The 18,039-nt window shown below is 33.3% G+C and overlaps 1 protein-coding gene and 1 long non-coding RNA gene across 3 annotated transcripts in view; one reads left to right on the top strand and one right to left on the bottom strand.

The window, feature by feature from the left end:
- Positions 1-18,039, top strand: part of Apoltp (Apolipoprotein lipid transfer particle) — a 1,459,665-nt gene that overhangs the window by 213,635 nt on the left and 1,227,991 nt on the right. For both annotated transcript variants that reach the window (XM_072546518.1, XM_072546519.1), the window contains exons 9-10: positions 5,126-5,235; positions 13,415-13,606. In XM_072546518.1, the coding sequence (XP_072402619.1) occupies positions 5,126-5,235; positions 13,415-13,606 (302 nt within the window). The remainder of the gene's footprint in view (positions 1-5,125; positions 5,236-13,414; positions 13,607-18,039) is intronic.
- LOC140452334 (uncharacterized) overlaps positions 1-18,039 on the bottom strand; it is a 29,941-nt gene that overhangs the window by 10,441 nt on the left and 1,461 nt on the right. The gene's annotated exons all lie outside the window — the stretch shown is intronic.

The raw sequence follows: 18,039 nt of genomic DNA on the forward strand, positions 1-18,039 counted from the left end.
GATCACCATTGCCAACTGCCACATGAAGTAATTGTCCTGCATTTGATATCTGAGTCCATTCACGATTTTTTTTTATTCAAGAAACCTGTTTTCTTCCTATACATCTACGGCCTCCTATTTTAGGACCCTTAAGCTAGCGGAGACACATTAGCGGAATCCAATTTAACCTACGTAATATTTTTTCACCCATTTTTCACTAATTGATTACCACCCTAATAATTTTTCACCACCAAACCAACCTTAAGGGGAGCGATTCTGCTGGCTTAAGATTCAAGCTAGCAGAATTCAAAAAAGAAACTTTTTGTTGATGGCATATTTTTTCACCCATTTTTCACTAATTTATTACCACCCTAATAATTTTTCACCACCAAACCACCCTTAATGGGAGCGATTCTGCTGGCTTAAGGTTCAAGCTAGCAGAATAATAAAATAAAAAATCTTTTTGTTGATGGCATATTTTTTCACCAATTTTTCACTAATTTATTACCACCCTAATAATTTTTCACCACTAAACCAATCTTAAGGGGAGCGATTCTGCTAGCTTAAGATTCAAGCTAGCAGAATTAAAAAAAAAAAATTTTTGTTGATGGCATATTTTTCACCAATTTTTCACTAATTTATTACCACCCTAATAATTTTTCACCACCAAACCCCCCTTAATGGGAGCGATTCTGCTGGCTTAAGGTTCAAGCTAGCAGAATTAAAAAAAAAAAAAATTTTGTTGATGACATATTTTTTCACCCATTTTTCACTAATTTATTACCACCCTAATAATTTTTCACCACCAAACCACCCTTAATGGGAGCGGTTCTTCTGGCTTAAGGTTCAATATGGCAGAATTAAAAAAAAAACTTTTTGTTGATGGCATATTTTTTCACCCATTTTTCACTAATTTATTACCACCCTAATATTGTTTCACCATTAAACCACCCTTAAGGGGAGCCATTCTGCTGGCTTGCGGTTCAAGCTAGCAGAATTAAAAAAACATATTTATAATATACCACAGTGTTTTGCTAGGTTTTTACGAATTTATTACCATCCTAGTCATTTTTCAACCCTTAACTACCCCTTGTGAAAAGTCAATAATTGTGTTAGATTAAAATTTAAGGAGAAATTTTTTTTTCAAATTTACTGTCCACTACTCATAACTGAAATAAAAACGGGTTTTGTTAAGTTTATACTAAACTTTAACCATCCTGATAATTTTGCTCCCATAAACCTATTCGAAAACTTTCCTACTAGCTGAATATTTGAAATAGCAAAATAAGAAAAAAACGTATTTTTGAAATCAGTATTCTGCTACTAATTTATTACCACCCTAGTAATTTTTCACACCTAAACTACCCTTTGTGATAAGTCAATAATTCTTTTAGGTTAAAATTTAACGTGAAAAAAATCTTTTTTTACAATTTCACTATCCTCTACTTATAACTGACATAAAAAAGTATTTTTACCCTGATAAGTTTCCATCTCTAAACCAATCTTATTTGGAAACGTTCCTGCTAGCTTAATATTCGAGCCAGAGTAATTAAAAAAAATTATTTATGATATACCACAGTGTTTTGCTAAGTTTTTACGAATTTATTTGCAACTAAGTAATTTTTTATCCCTCGACTAACCCTTAGTGGAAGTCAATAGTTCTTTTACGTTTAAATTAAAGGTGAAAAAGTTTTGTTTTATAATTTTACTAAATACTATTTATAAATAAAATAAGAAACTCTCTGGTTAGTTTTTACTAAATGTTAACCAACTTCACCAATTCCACCATCTTAAACTTTAAGGTGATAAAAAATCTATTTTTATAATTTTACTGTATTCTACTTGTAACTGAAAATATAAATTGCTTGCCTGGTTTTTACTAAATTTGATCCACCCTTATAATTTTTGACCCCCTAAGCCTCAGTTAATGGGAAACATTCAACAAGATACACATTGACGCTAGGTGAATAAAAAATCTTTTTGAAAACACAAGAGTGCTCTGCTAGAATTTTACTATATTTTTACCAGCCTAGTCATGTTTTTCTCAACTACCGTAATTAAAAAACATTTTCAAATGTTATTCTACACTAACTAATATTTATTTTTTCAATGTTTAAATATTAAAAATATGAAAACACTTTATTCCAAAAACTATAAATTTTACCTGTTTTAAAAAATTGACTCTGATTCGAGTCGTATTACATGGCTAAGCGAAATCGAATCGTTAGTCCCTTTTACGAATATAAAATAACTGAAATCAAGTTGAGTTTTAGTAAATACAATGGTATTTTTATATTTCACAGAATAAATTACCAGGTAAGAAATATTCAAATTGAAATAATTTTATTACGTCTATTACATTATTTATCTGATTGTAAAGGAGGGTCGTCGGGACCGTGCGCACCTATTGTTAAAAGATTTGTATTCATTAAGTAGATAAAAATTTGAAAAATAATTTAGGTATTTAATATTTTAATATTATTTAAATAAGAAGAGTATTAACGATTGGTCAAAACATAATTTTAGGATTAAGTGTATAACATAAAGAATTTATATTGGAAAACATTTTAGGATATAAATATTTTAAGTAGGTATATTCAAATAATACCGAAATTACCGGTTGGTCAGAACAGCTGATATAGATTATTTGCGTAGTAAAATAAATTTATATTAGCAGCATTTTAAAAATTTAAAGATATTTGTATTTTAATTCTTTGTCGATTTTTCATTCATTGTCAGTTGAATATAGGTAAAAATTAAAGGTTATTACAAAAAAATATTAACTTATTTATTTTCTAACTCTGCATCTTTTCGTTTTCGTTTCGCGTTTGTCCGATTTATTAGCAATTATTTATAGGTAAATGTTCGCGTGCGATATTCCGTCTTTCTTTGCTTTTTTATAAATTAATTTACGAATTAATTCTAACCTTGATATCGTCTTTTATGTCTTTTGTTTAGTATATTGTTTAAAACTAAGTCTAACTTTCCACGGTACCATCGTTTCATCTAGCGATAATTCTTTTACTGGATAACGCAGAGCAGTCATTTTATTATTAAAAAATCTATAACTGTTCTTATTCTATAAAACCGATCTTCAGGAATAACATTCGGTCCCATTGGATTATGGATGAAGATTAAGCACCGTAAAATTATAAGAAAAAGATCTCTTCCGATGTTCTGCAAAAAAGATTTTAAGTTGAATAGTGGATCTGTTTTCCAATAACCCTCCAATCTTGAAATCCGTATGTGTCAGTGTGGAAGATAATTCATATAAATACTAGAAATTCAAATAAGCAAAGTAGTTTACATCTTTAAATGCTAGAATTTACACAAACACCAACTTCACCAACTTTTTTATATGCTAAACATTGCAATATTGTTGTTTTCTACATTGCCTATTTTTTAACAAAATTTTACAACTTAAAAAGGGATCATTCCCGTGAGTTGCTGTATTGTATATCATATAGTTAAAAAAACTCGAACATTGAAGTAAAACACTGTTGTGATTGGTATATTTAATTAAATTTTAAAAATCCTAAAGGATTAAGTTCAAAACGTTTTCGGACTTATCAGTCCATCTTCAGTAAAATTTGTAGTACTTTTAGTATGTAAATAATAAATAATAGGTAAGTAGTAATTTTTAATTAAATATACCAATTATTACAACAGACGTGTTTTTCACACACAAACACTCGCACACACACACCGTGTAAATGTATTGAAGTATTTTTGAAAGAACAAATTTATTTAATTTTTGTTAAAGGGGTAGTAAGGGGTGAAAAATTACTAAAGTTGTAATACATTCGTAAAAACCTAGCAGAACACTGTGGTGTATCATAAATATTTTTTTTAATTCTGCTAGCTTGAACCGTAAGCCAGCAGAATCGCTCCCCTTAAGGGTGGTTTGATGGTGAAAAAATATTAGGGTGGTAATAAATTAGTGAAAAATGGGTGAAAAAATAAGCAATCAACAAAAAGTTTTTTTTTGAAATCTGCTAGCTTAAACCTTAAGCCAGCAGAATCGCATTCATTAAGGGTGGTTTGGTGGTGAAAAATTATTAGGGTGGTAATAAATTTGTGAAAAATTAGTGAAAAAATATGCCATCAATATTATTAAGACCACCAACCAACGTCCAAATTATAATAAACGATACACCGTTAAAAAGAGTAAAGAAAATATGCTATCTGAACTGCAATATTAAGGATACCTGGGATCGTAGCTAAAAAACAATAAAAACTCGTATTGTAAAAGCCAAAAGTTCTTTTCACGGTTTTAGGAAGATTCTCTACAACTTGTCCTTAAGTATCAATATATGCATAAGAGTTCTTAGATGTTACCTCTTTAGTGTCTTCTTCTATGGAATAGATAGCTTACGTCTTACAGCATGTGCCATAAAATGGTTAGAGACATTTGAAATGAGGGGTTATCGACGTACATTAGGTGTCTCATATATACACCATACATCTTCTACAGCAGTTCATTCTACAACGCAATATTTAGGGTAGAAGAGCAAACGTATATCCTGGCTGGCCAATCTTAGCAAATGAACCAACTGATCTATGTACAGTACAATAAAATAATATGGGTGTTAATGTGGTCGATAACATGACTAGAAGAAGCAGAGAGAAAAATAAATACCATTATATGCCATTTTATTTGCCTATTTGTCTGAAAAAGATGAAATTTTTTCTACAAACAAAATAAACTAATTTTTTAAAATAAGACCTGATCTTCTTGTTGATATGTCAATAGTTTAAGTAAATCAGTTGATTAGGTGGTAGTATTGTACCGATTGACCAAAACATGAGACCCATCGAAATTACCGTGCAAAAGTTAGAACGAATTAAAATTTCAGTCAAAATTCACAACTCATTACATAAATGTATACTATTAAACAATCGGAGTAGACACTTTTTAATGTTTATTTAATATTCAGCATTGGGGTCGACATACGAGGTAGGAATATGTAGAATTTCCCATGCCTCGCCCTATATTATTTCAATTTCGACTAATTCTAGGGAAAACTGCTACCCAAATCCACCGTAAACCGTTCAAATAATGCATATGCATATTACTACCGTTATGATTATAATTACACCACTTGCACGGTTATGTTTACCATCAATCCGTTATTTGCTTTTCTAGGTGGAAACTACGAGAGCAACGTTATATTTTCCACAGAATCTTATGTACCTAAATCTGGTATGCTGAATCTGACCGTTGATTTGTTTGGGGAATCCTTCAATGTACTAGAGGTAGGTTAAATAAGTCAACCGAGATTTTTTTAATACTTAACATATTTATGAGTAATATTGTATGCAAATGTGATACTTTTAGTTTTAGAAGTTTATAGGATAGCGTTTAATTATCATTTTAATTAGCAACTTGTGTTTTAACTCGACAAGTTTTGTTGTAATTTAAGTAGTAACAATTACAGAAATAAAAAAAAATCTAGATAATTAATTATTTTCGGTTTAGAGAAAAAATTATAAATAACAAGAAACGTGTATGCAAATCTGTGGGTCAGGTTTTGCACAGAACAAGAGTATTCCAAAGAAATTCGTATTAGGAGAGGAGCTATTACGCAGGCTTGTACGCTATCACTTTTACTGTTCTACATCTCTTCAGAGAAAATAGTCAGAAAAACCTTACAACATTCAATAGCGATCAATAGTGAGATAGCCAACAATCTCTGATACACACATAATACGGAACTAATAGCAAACAATGCCTTAAGTCTACAAAATATAATAAACAGTGTAGTGATTACCAAAACACACTACGGAATAAAACTTAACGGTATACATATGATACATATCCTTATAGTAAGTAAACAGAAAGTTTAAAAAGTATGGTTTTATATTATTATTGTATGCTAAAAAGAAATAAGATTCGTTCTTTTTCTTCTTTTGGTATCATAATTGTGGATAGGCCTGTGTTTATCTGGTTGTGTTACTAAATTCTGACCTCTTTTGTGCCCTTATCCCCCATTGTCTTACATTCATACTTTTTAAGTTGTCTTACACGTCATCCAACCATCTGGTTCATCTTTTCTTTCATCCTTCTGTCGGCTTCCATTGTAAAATTTACTTTGTTGCTTTTACGTCTCCTTGTCTCTGGACATGTCCTAACCATGACAGCCTTTAACTTTTTACAAGTAGTAAAATATCGTGCCCTTTATATATATATATATATATATATATATATATATATATATATATATAATATATATATATATATATATATATAATATATATATATATATATATATATATATATAATATATATATATATATATATATATATATATATAATATATATATATATATATAATATATATATATATATATATATATAATATATATATATATATATATATATATATATATATATATATATATATATATATATATATATATAATAACGGATTGATTACGGCTGTCGCCGCTTCTCCGCCCCCAATTTCCATCTTTTTCTGTCATATGCAGTTGCCTCTTCTAAGTCTCTTGGCGCCATTGCTTCATCAATATCGTTGCGCCAACATCTCCGTGGTCGTCCTCTCTTTCTTCTTTCAGGAGGGATCCATTCCAGTACTCTTCTAGGCCGTCTGCTCTCTGGCATTTTTTTAACATGTCCGAATCAGATTAATTCTTTTCTTTTTATGTCGTCATTGATATTTCGCTCCATTTTCATTTCGTTTCTTATTTGTTCGTTTCTAACTCTCTCCAGTTTTGATCTACCATAAAGTGTAATACTTTGAACTATACTACAGTAAATGTGTTTTTTGGTTTCTCGTTGAATTGTTTTTTTCCAGAGAAGAGAGTTTAAGGCATGGGTCGCTGCTCTGCACTTGTTTATTCTTTTTCTGATTTTATTTGCGCTATTTACCTTCTTGTTTAAAATGACCCCCAAAGTATTTGCAAGATTGCACGCCTTTGATTTTGTCGTCTTCCAAGACTAGGTCGCATATTTCATCTATTACCACTGAGAGATATTCATATTTTGTCATATTCATGTTTAGACCTGCCATCTCATATTCTTCTTCAGTTTTCTTACCATATAGCTAAGATCGTAGCTATCTTCGGTAATTACTACCTGGTCATCCACAAAGAAAAGTGTGCGTTTTCTTCCACCGCTATTCCCATTTTTCTACATTTTTTTACCCATTTCATTAAGAATCTGTCCAAATAGATTTTAAATAAGGTGGGTGACAGACAGCAGCTTTGTCTTAATCGCTTTGTTGTTTGAAAAGGAGAGGTGATTTCTTGTCCCATTTTAATTCTTGCAAAGTTTTGTTCGTAGTATTTTTGAGTGGCGTTAATAAGAATTGGGTTTATTTTCAAGTTACCCACTTTTATCCATAGTTGGGAGATCGATACACTGCCATATGCTTTTTCCAAATCTAATAGAGCTATATGGGTTTCTCTATTTCTCTGCACTCGTTTTTCCATTGCAATTTTTAATGTGAAAATATTATCCATAGTGGAGCGTCCGGCCCTAAATCCCGCTTGTTCTTCGGGTTGTTTGTCTTTAATATCATTTTCTATCAGGTTCCGTAGTACTTTTGAGTATAGTGGGCCTATAGTAGCAATCACTGCGATCCCTCTATAGTTTTAAGGATCCGTCTTTGTGCCTTTCTTGTGTATTGGAGAGATATACGATTGTCTTCATTCTTCTGGAACTTCTTCTCCGTTTAAGCATCTTTCGAATAATTTTCGGATCATTTCAAACAGTTTTGGGGGCCTCGAGATTTTCTTAATTTTATTCCCTTAACTGCTTCTTTCACTTGTTCTATTGATATTTCTATTCTTCCTTCTACTTCCACTTGTTCATTTGTCTGTTTAAACCTTTCTCTTCTCTCTGTTAATAAGTTCTCGAAATGCCCTACCCATGTGTTCTCTGGTATTCTGTTTATTAGGACTTGGTTTTTTGTCGTTGTGCTCATCGTTTTTATAGTTCTCCAGGCTTCAGAGCTCTTTGTCTCTCCTATATGGTTGTCTGGGTATTGGCATTTTTGTTCCCATGCACTGTTTTTCTTTTTAGCCACTTCTCGTTTGACTTCTTTATTCAAGTGTTTATATTGTTGTTTTGTTTGTTCGTCTCCCTTTTGTAATAACTTTTGATATACTTCCTTCTTTCTTTTTATCTTTTCTTCCACTTCTTCATCCCACCAATATGGTTTATCTACTCTCCGTACCTGTGGCCCTAAAGCTTCTAGCGCTGCGTCTTTCATGCAGTTTTTATATGTTCGTATTCATCCGTCGTTGATCTGTGTGATTCCTGTGGTTTTTGTGTTAGTCTCCAGGAGTAAAGTAACTGTGTGCTCTCGTTATCTAGATTTTCTAAAGTGTACGTAGTTCTTTCTATTTTTTCTCTGTGTTCTTTGTTGATGTTTGTGTGGTTCCTGTCTACGAATGGTGTATATATTTTTCCTATTAACAGGCTGTGGTCCGAGCCGCACTCTGCTCCTCTATTTACCTTTACTTCCTGTACTCTTAACTTAGTTTGTTGTCTTGTTATGAAATAATCTATTATCGATTTAGACCTCTTGTGTGCTGATACTAGGTGTATTTATGTATGTTCTTGTGGGCAAAAAAACCATTCAAAATATTTAACTCATATTGTTGGCATATATTTATGAGTCTTTCTCCATTGTTGTTGTGCCCTGTATTCAGTTCATTAATCTCCTAGTTCCTTCTGATCATTCAAGTGCCATCCTCCTCTTGTACCGGACCATTTACTCTTCTCATTATTTTTCTTCTGAATCTCTTGAATTATTTTTTATCGTTTTTGTTATTACCCAGATCTCACACCCAGGTTATTACTTAATCTATTCTAGTCTTAACTTCGCATACTTAAGGAATTATTTTATATTGATTTCTGTACACAGATATCCAAAACCATCCACACGTTCGATGGTATAGTTGTCGTTTCATTATCAAGTATGCTTTTGACTGTCATATACTTGGTTTTTATTTTCCTTATTTTAAGCCCGCTTTTTTATGCTTTAAAAATAATTTTACCCAAAAACTTCTATTAATCGTTGCTTGCTCCTACTAATGATAGCTATATCATCTGCAGATGCAGTACTTTGTATCGATTTAATACAGTGGTTTTTCTGATGACCGCCTTAAGCACAAGATTAAAGAGTATGATTGATAGTGTGGAATGGGAAAGAAATGGGATTAGTCTTAGCAAATCAGAATTCAAATTAAGAACCACACAGTCTATCCATCTGAATATATCTCTATAAGATAAGACTCAGTAAGCAGTTAAGAATGAGTTAGAGTGCTTTGATGTCCAATGCTATGTTTTTTGTCCTCTCATTTATCACTGATGCCTGAATGATAAGCAAGGACTTATGTAACTAAGTGAAATACTTCGAAATGATGTGCTATCGCCGTATACTTAGGGTAACTTGGACATATTGCGTCACTTATGAAATAATCCATGAGTGAACTAAAAAAAAAACTAGAAATATTAACATCTATAAAATCTGAACAAGTCATATTAAATATTATCTGCTTCAATTTATACTACAGAGTAAAATCCAAGATAGAAGACATACAAGTCAACGCAGAATTTTATGACTAGAAAATCCAAAGCAACGGACCGAAATGTCATACATCCAACTGTTCAGAAGAGCAGTTCTTATAATTCACGCTTCACACTAAGCTTTACGTATGAAGTCAAAAACTTGGCAGCAAAGAAGAAAAAAGTCATAGTTAGTACAGAAGTATAAAGAACATTTATTGGGTCAAATTTTCAGCATAGATGGAACACCATCTCCACTGAGGACAGAAAAAAGTATGAACTATACTTACAAATCACAATAAACCAGCCATTGAATACATATAGTTCACATTTTGAAAAACTTTTTGAAAATCATACACTTAGGAGGAAGACCATTTCGAGGATACCGAAAAGATAACTACTGATGAATGGCAAATAACAACCAAAATTATTTAAACAACGTTACCCAAACTAAAAAATCGAAAAGTGGAAGGGATGGACGAAATAATAAACGAAATGCTTAAATACACTGGAGAAAGCTTTACTGAGGAACTGCTTATTTTCTATGAAAAAATCACCGTATATAAGAAAATTTCGAATGCTTGGCAAGATAGTTTAACCATCCCAGTTTTAAAAAATCTGAAAAAGACGATCCCAAAAATTGATGACAAAAATTATAGCGCTCGAAGTGGAAAACACCGGAAGATGTGAACAACAACAACAACGAAACAGTTCAACGGTCAATGCGATGTTAATTATCCGTCAGATATTGGAAAAGGTAATTAAATTTAACAAAACTATTTACATATGCTTCGTGGATCTTATGAAGGCGTTTGACAGAGTAAGACTTACAGTCCTTAAATTATTAAGATAAAGAAATATAGATCTCGGGATTCAAGCAATCATCAAACCCTAAAAACCTATACAGACATTAAAAAGAAAGAGAGACAGCATCAGTCCAATTCTCTTCAATTTGGTGACTATGGGATCACAATAAGCAGTTAAAATAAATAGCAGGAATAGGTTACAGAATGGGAAAAACAAATTAACATATTCTGCTATGCTAATGATCTGAGACTTACGTCGGAGGATGAAGATAATTTATATCAATTACTAGACACGTTTCAAAACACTTTAATTTAACCGAAAATTTACATGGTTATATACAGGGTGAGTCATAACTATTGGGACATAGACTAAGGACAGGTTAGTTGGACCAAAATATGTCTATTGGACCAAATATGCCTTAATAAAATGTTCCTGAGAAAAAAGATACAGGGTGTTAAGATAATTTTTGTTTTTCGTTTTTTGCTAATAGTTTCCCTGTATATTTATAAATTGCTATCAAAATTGGAACAGAGTCATAATCTTAGACAAGAAATAGTATTTTATTTACAATTCCACTATCAAATACCAAACTAATAAACAAAGTTGCAACTAACGTAAGGTTTCCCGTTTTGACGATAAATCAAAACTAAACACACTTTAACTTAAAAGAACTCACAAAAACTCAAACTAAATGTTCTACATGGTCTCCTCCGATTTCTATGCCTTTTCTAATTCTTTTTATAAAGGATTTTCGGACGTTAAAAAAATATTATTCTGTCCCCTTATAACATTAGCTGCATTTTGAATGTATCTCCAAAGTTCGTCTCGTGTATTAATTTCATTGGCATAAACTAAGGACTTCGTATGTCCCCAAAAATAAAAATCTAGCGGGTTGTACTCAGGACTTCTTGGTGGCCATTGAAAATCACTGCCTCTGCCAATCCATCGTTGAGGAAATACGTCATTAAGATGATTTCTAACAGATAATGAAAAATGAGGTGGCGCTCCATCCTGCATAAACCACATTTTTCTTCTTACATCCAGTGACAGATCATCTAAAATATCACTAAGAGTATTTTCCAAAAAGAATAAATAAGAATCTCCATTTAAATTTGGAGGAAAAACATAGGGCCCTAGTAGTTGGTCGAGTGTAATGCCACACCAAATATTCAATTTAAACCCATGCTGAAAATGTCTAGTTTTAATAGCATGCGGGTTTTCTTCTTCCCAATAATGACTATTTCCCCAATTAAAAACCCCTCGTCTGGTAAAAGTTGCTTCGTCGGTGAACATAATATTCTTAATAAAGTATCTGCTATTGCGATGTTTATTCAGAATACGTTAGCAAAACTGTAACCGTCGTAAAAGATCTGTTGGAAGTAAATTTTGAACAGGAGTGAAGTGATAAGGATGGAGGTTCTCTTTTTTTAGAATTTTAACAATAGACGACTGACTTACTCCTGTTGCTGCTGATAGATGTCGTGAACTTATTTCAGGATTTTCATCTACGCGAACCAAAAGTTCATCTTCTTGATTAGGTGTGATTTGTTTCGGTCGACCACCCCGATTTTTAGTGTGAAATGACCCAGTTTCACCTAAACTACGATATAATCTTGCAAAAGTTTTGTGATTTGGTTGCCTTCTGTTTGCGTATAACATTCCATACATTCTGGCTGTCGAGCGACCGTAAAAATTTTCTCGTGCCTATACGCAAATCATATTTATCTCGCATTTCTTCATTAGTAAAATGATTGTGCCGAGGCATTTCAATCAAAAAAAGTAATGATTACTTTTAAAAAATGCAACATTACACTACACTGTCACATCAAAAATAATTTACTCTGAACAAATGACATTTACCAACAACAATTATCTGACAGTCCAAAGCATACTTTTCATAAATGAAATAATATTTGAAATCCTTTTTTAAGACTCTAAGCAGTTCGACTGCGTTTTTATCGAAAACGGTTGAAATTATCATGTTTAAACAAGATTACCAATTTTACGTAAAAATGATGTTTTATATTTCCTAATAAAAATTACTAAAAAGTTTCATCAGAAAAAGTTTAGACTCAATTTGATCATTAGGAATGATCCACGTGGCGCCCTCTATGACAAAACGTAAAATTGTAAATAAAATACTATTTCTTGTCTAAGATTATGCCTCTGTGCCAATTTTGATAGCAATTTATAAATATACAGGGAAACTATTAGCAAAAAACGAAAAACAAAAATTAACTTTACCACCCTGTGCCTTTTTTCTCAGCAACATTTTATTAAGGCATATTTGGCCCAATAGCCATATTTTGGTCCAAATAACCTGTCCTTGGTCTGTGTCCCAATAGTTATGACTCACCCTGTATATGAAGAAGACACAGTCACTCACGAATAACATAGAATCTAAAAGATATAAAAGTTATAAACTTTAAATATCTAGAAGGCAACATTACCAGTAGCAAAAATCTGAAAGAGAAAGTCACAGCACAGATTGATAGAATAGCAATGATATCTGGATATATGCGTGACATTAAATGGGGGAACAAGCATATCAGCATAGGAAGTAAAGAATATATAAGACCTGCGTAAGACCAGTAATGATCTATGCGATTAAGACTAGAGCCCAAATAGCTGCAACCAAGAGACTCCTATAAGGACAACTGAAATGAAAACTTTCGTTACACTCTTAGGAACAGGAAAAGGAGTTAGTTTATAAGAGAACAAAACCGCGTCCGTAATATTCTAAAATGGGTTTCACAGTGACGCAGGTAGCAAAAAGATCCCATTAGTAAAATGGGCGAGAAGAGGCTTGCAAAAATTGTACGTTCTGAAAAACCCAATACATCAAGACGACCTGGGACACCTCCAAAACGAGGGTATGATAGCTGGAGATCGGAATCCTAAGAGTTAGTTGTAATGATTAACGTAACTTAGTCTTAAATTAAGAAGAAGGAAAATATGTTTAAAAATTTTGTTTATTCTTTTGGACACTTTTAGTATAAACTAAAAATTTAATAATTCCAGAAGTTTGATATGTTTTTAAATTACTAAATAGTTAATATGTATGACTGTCACTTTAGTAGCATATATTTTTAGATTTACGGTCGGGTTGATGGATTTGAACATTACTTGGAAACGTTTTTTGGACCAAAAGGTCCCTCACAGGGTCTAAAAGATAATATTATGGATACACTTAGGTGGAAAAGAGATGCAAAGAATAACACAGAATTGAAGAGACAGGTAGACAAACTTCCTAACGTTGTTGACAACTTTGCCAAAGAACCCAAGGTTGGTATAATTTGTTTCTAAATCCTATTATTTTAAACTGAGTTTGTTTTTTTTTTATTTAAATTTTTAAATTTACGTGTCTCGACAACTATGGTCATTGACACGGGAACAAACAAAATCGGTATTTACAATATATGATTAAGCTACAGTTTTGGTACTTTTACAAAATTCGTAAATATTTTATATTAAATTATATAATTTAGAGTCTCTTAAAAAAATAATCAAAGAGTTCATTGAACCAGGTGAACTAAGTATATCACTAAGGGTACCACTAATGTTATGCCGTCGTCGGGTGGAGCTGAAAGTACTGCATTCAAGTAGGATATGCTGTATGGAAAGCCGCGTGTTGTTGCAGCGTTCGCAGACTGGTGGATTTTCAGAACTCATGAGGTAACCGTGCGTGAGACGAGTGTGTCCTATTCTTATTCGTCTGATTATGGCTTTGTCTCTTCTTTTTTGTATGGGAATTTGCAGTGGTCGAATTATTGGTTGTATTTGATGTAATTTGGATGTGCTTCCACTCCATTGATCTTGCCAATTTTCCAAGACTGATTGCCTGAAGAGATATTTTAGGTCCTGATGGAGCTGTATCCTTTCGACTGGATGATCAGGGCAATTAGCTTCTTTCGCCGCTTGGTCCGCTTTCTCGTTACCAATAACACCTACGTGCGAAGGAACCCAGATTATGGAGACTGAGGTGCCCGAAGTTAACAGCTGATGACAGTGAGCGTGTACCTTATTGACTATAGGGTGTTGTGATCTTAGGGTTTTTAGTGAATGTATCGATGGCAGAGAGTCGGTGCATATGGCTATACGTTTGCTGCTTTTTGGTGTGACTTCTAGCGCCTTGTTTATTCCATATAATTCCGCTGTATGTATACTGCAGATAGTAGGGAGGCGAAATGACGCTATTGTTTCATTTGTTGTAGTAACAGCACAGCTTGTACCATGTTCATCTTTACTGGCGTCTGTGTATAAGATTGTATCAAACTTTTCCATGTCAATCATTTTGTTGAACTCTTGTCTAAACATACTAATGGGGGTTTCCTTTTTGTCGTATCTACATAGACTAATGTTAAAACTAGGCTGCTTTCTGGTCCAAGGCGGGGTATGAGGGATACAGATCGGGGTCATATGTGAAAAATCTGTGTTGTTAATTAACTGGTGTAATTTGCGGTCAAATGGGTATACAGACCTAAGTTTTTCTGTTGGCTTTATTACTGTGTGTCTGGCAACAAGCTTGGCAGCTGGATTTGAGGGGTTGGCAGAGACCTTTGCAAAGTAATTCAGAAGTAGTCTTTGTCTCCTATAGGTCAGTGGAGGTTCATAGGCTTCAACATGAATGCTTTCAGATGGGCTAGATCTAAAAGCACCAAGACAAATACAAAGAGATGTGTTCTGAACGACGTTAAGAGAATTTAAGAGAGACTTGCATGCAGACATATAGAGTATGCTACCGTAATCAAGTTTGGACCTAATTAGGGCTTGGTAAATTCTGAGTAATACTTCCTCTTCAGAGCCCCAGTGATAGTGAGCAAGAGATTTAATTATGTTTATTCTTTTTAAACAATTAGCTTTAGTGGTTTGTATATGATTTCTCCAAGACAGTCTTTTATCAAACTGCATACCTAAGATTTTATGGTTATCTACTACACGAAGCGGAGTTCCATGCAGTTGTAAATTAGGTTGAGGAGACCTGTATTTTTTACTAAACTGGATTACTACAGATTTAGGTGGTGAAAATTTGAATCCTGTACTTTCTGACCAATTGGTTATAGACTCTAGGGTGTTTTGGAGTAACGCGCATGTACTGGATGTGGTCCTACCTTGACAAAATAGAATGATATCATCAGCGTAAATAGAGTGTTGAACTGGTGCTTTTATCGTAGAGCATATGTCGTTAATACAGATTAAGAATAGTGTGGTGCTAAGTATACAACCTTGAGGTAGTCCATTCTCTACAGCTTGTGGTGCAGACATTTTACCATTTGCAGACACTTGGAACGTTCTATCCGTTAAAAAATTATTAATAAATGTTGTTATATTACCTTCTAATTTGAGGTCACTAAGTTTTGCAAGAATTATTGATTTTGAAGTGGTATCGAAAGCACTCTCTATGTCTAGAACAACGGCAATTACCTCATTCTTGTTTTGCATGGCGTATGTAATTTTAGACTGAAGTGAAACCAAATTGTCCATAGTGCATCTATTTGATCTAAACCCTGACTGAAATGGATTTAGTAACTTATGTCGTTCTAAATACCAGTTTAGACGATTATTTATCATTTTTTCTAAGACTTTACATAATGAGCAAGTTAAAGAGATGGGTCGAAATGAACTGGGTAATGCTGAAAGGCAGTCATTCTTTTTAATTGGAATCATAATGGATTTTCTCCATAGCCTGGGAAACCGTTGATATGTCCATAAAATATTGTACAGATCTAATAATTTTCTTAATGTATCTGAATGTAGTTTTTTAATAAATATTGAGGGGATATTATCTGGTCCGGCAGCAGAATTTTTAAGAGAACTAACAACATCATAGAGTTCGTTCAGAGTAAACGGTAGGTTAAGTGGATTAGGGTTCGATGAGGAGGACTGAGGAGGCAGCTGTTCGTCTCGTGTCAATAAATGGTTAATTCTGTTTTTGGATTTGTCTAAAAAATATTGTGCCAAGGTATCAGAGATTTTCTGGTCGTCTGTAATAATATTATTTTCATGGATAAGAGCGGGCATTTTATACGTTGTGTTGCGTCCATTAATTTGTTTTATTTTGTTCCATACTTGCGTTGGAGATGTGTCAGCGGTTATAGTACTGGAGAATTTAATCCAAGATTCTCGTTTACTTTCTTTTATTACTCGTTTAGAGTTGGCCTTTAGTCTCTTGAAATTAATTAAGTCCTTTTCTGATCGTGTTCTGCGATATTTGTTTAAGGCCTTTTTGCTAGCTTTAACTGCTAGCTTGCAAGATAGATTCCACCATGGTACAGATTTTTGGGATGGATTAATGGAGCACTCTCCTATGTGTTCCTCTGCTGCTTGCAGTATACATCTATTAAATTCCTCAACATCAGTATCAGCATTGTTTTGATAAACAATTTCGTTAACTCGATCCTTAACAGATACGCTGAAAAGCTTTCAATTAGCTTTTGAGATATTCCATTTGCTCTTAACATAAGACGGTTTAGCTTCATTATTAGTGATGAAAATTGGGAAGTGGTTGCTATCATAGAGACTATCAAGCGTGTACCAAGTAAGAAGAGGAGCTGTTTTGGGATCACTAATGCTCAGGTCAATTGAAGAGAAGGAGCCAGACTGTATGTGAAAATACGTGCTACTTCCTGTGTTTAAAAGACTAACATCATGATTAATGATAATATCCTCAATAATCTTACCTCTACCAAACGTATTTCTGGATCCCCATATACCACTATGAGCATTAAAATCTCCAACAAGAATAAACGGAGCTGGAAGTTGGTTAATGAGATTTAAAAGTTCAGCACTGACAAGATTATAGTTAGGAGGAATGTAAACATTGCAAATGACAATTTTGTTAGGGCACCATGCAGTTACTGCTACAGCTTCCAGCGTTGTATTTAACAAAAATTCTCGGTGAAAGACATCATTTGAGATAAAAATGGAGGATCCACCGCTGGCTCTTAAATGCGTTGTCCTAATAAAATTATAGCTAGAATAGTTTCTAAGATACGGATTGTGTGTTGTGTTAAAGTTGGTCTCTTGTAAGCAGAGAAAATCAGGGACGTGATCTGAGATTAACTGTTGTAATCATTCAAGACGGGGGAAAAACCCGTCACAATTCCACTGAATTAATGTGAATAAAATTACAGATTATTGTAAAGACTTTTGAGACTGTTGAGATGCGTCTGAGTTGCTGTCATCATCGCTTACGTCATAGGATATATCAATACTAGATACACTTTCGGCGTCATCAGGATCCAGTTGGAGTTTAATTTTTTTATTTATGCGTGTTATACGATATTTAATTGCCCGTTCTTGGAGAGATGAGTACAGAAATTGTAAATTTAAGATCAAAGATTTAATATCGGTCGTGAATTTCAATGCTTCGGTGTAAGGATCGTTATTTCCAACGGTGTTTTCAAGGAAAGCTATCAAATTATCTTGAGGAAGTATGAATGCTTCTGGTGATTTATTGTAGGCTTTTTTTATATCCTCTTTAGTTTGTTCAGTTAGTCCGGTTTCTATTGGTGGGTTTGTCCTTCGTTTCTTTCTTTTTTGCTTAATGGTTTTATCCTGCTGTATATGGCTGGCAGGTGAAATGGGTGGAGGCATGCTAACAGTGTCATCTAGGGAACTGTTATCATTCGTGACCGTCGATACTTCTGAGCGACCTCGTTTGAGGGCTGGATTTAATGCGGTAGTTGAGTCTAGTTGTGCAGTATCTGTAATAGGGG

The sequence above is a fragment of the Diabrotica undecimpunctata genome, chromosome 10, assembly GCF_040954645.1.
Source record: "Diabrotica undecimpunctata isolate CICGRU chromosome 10, icDiaUnde3, whole genome shotgun sequence".
Lineage (NCBI taxonomy): Eukaryota > Metazoa > Arthropoda > Insecta > Coleoptera > Chrysomelidae > Diabrotica > Diabrotica undecimpunctata.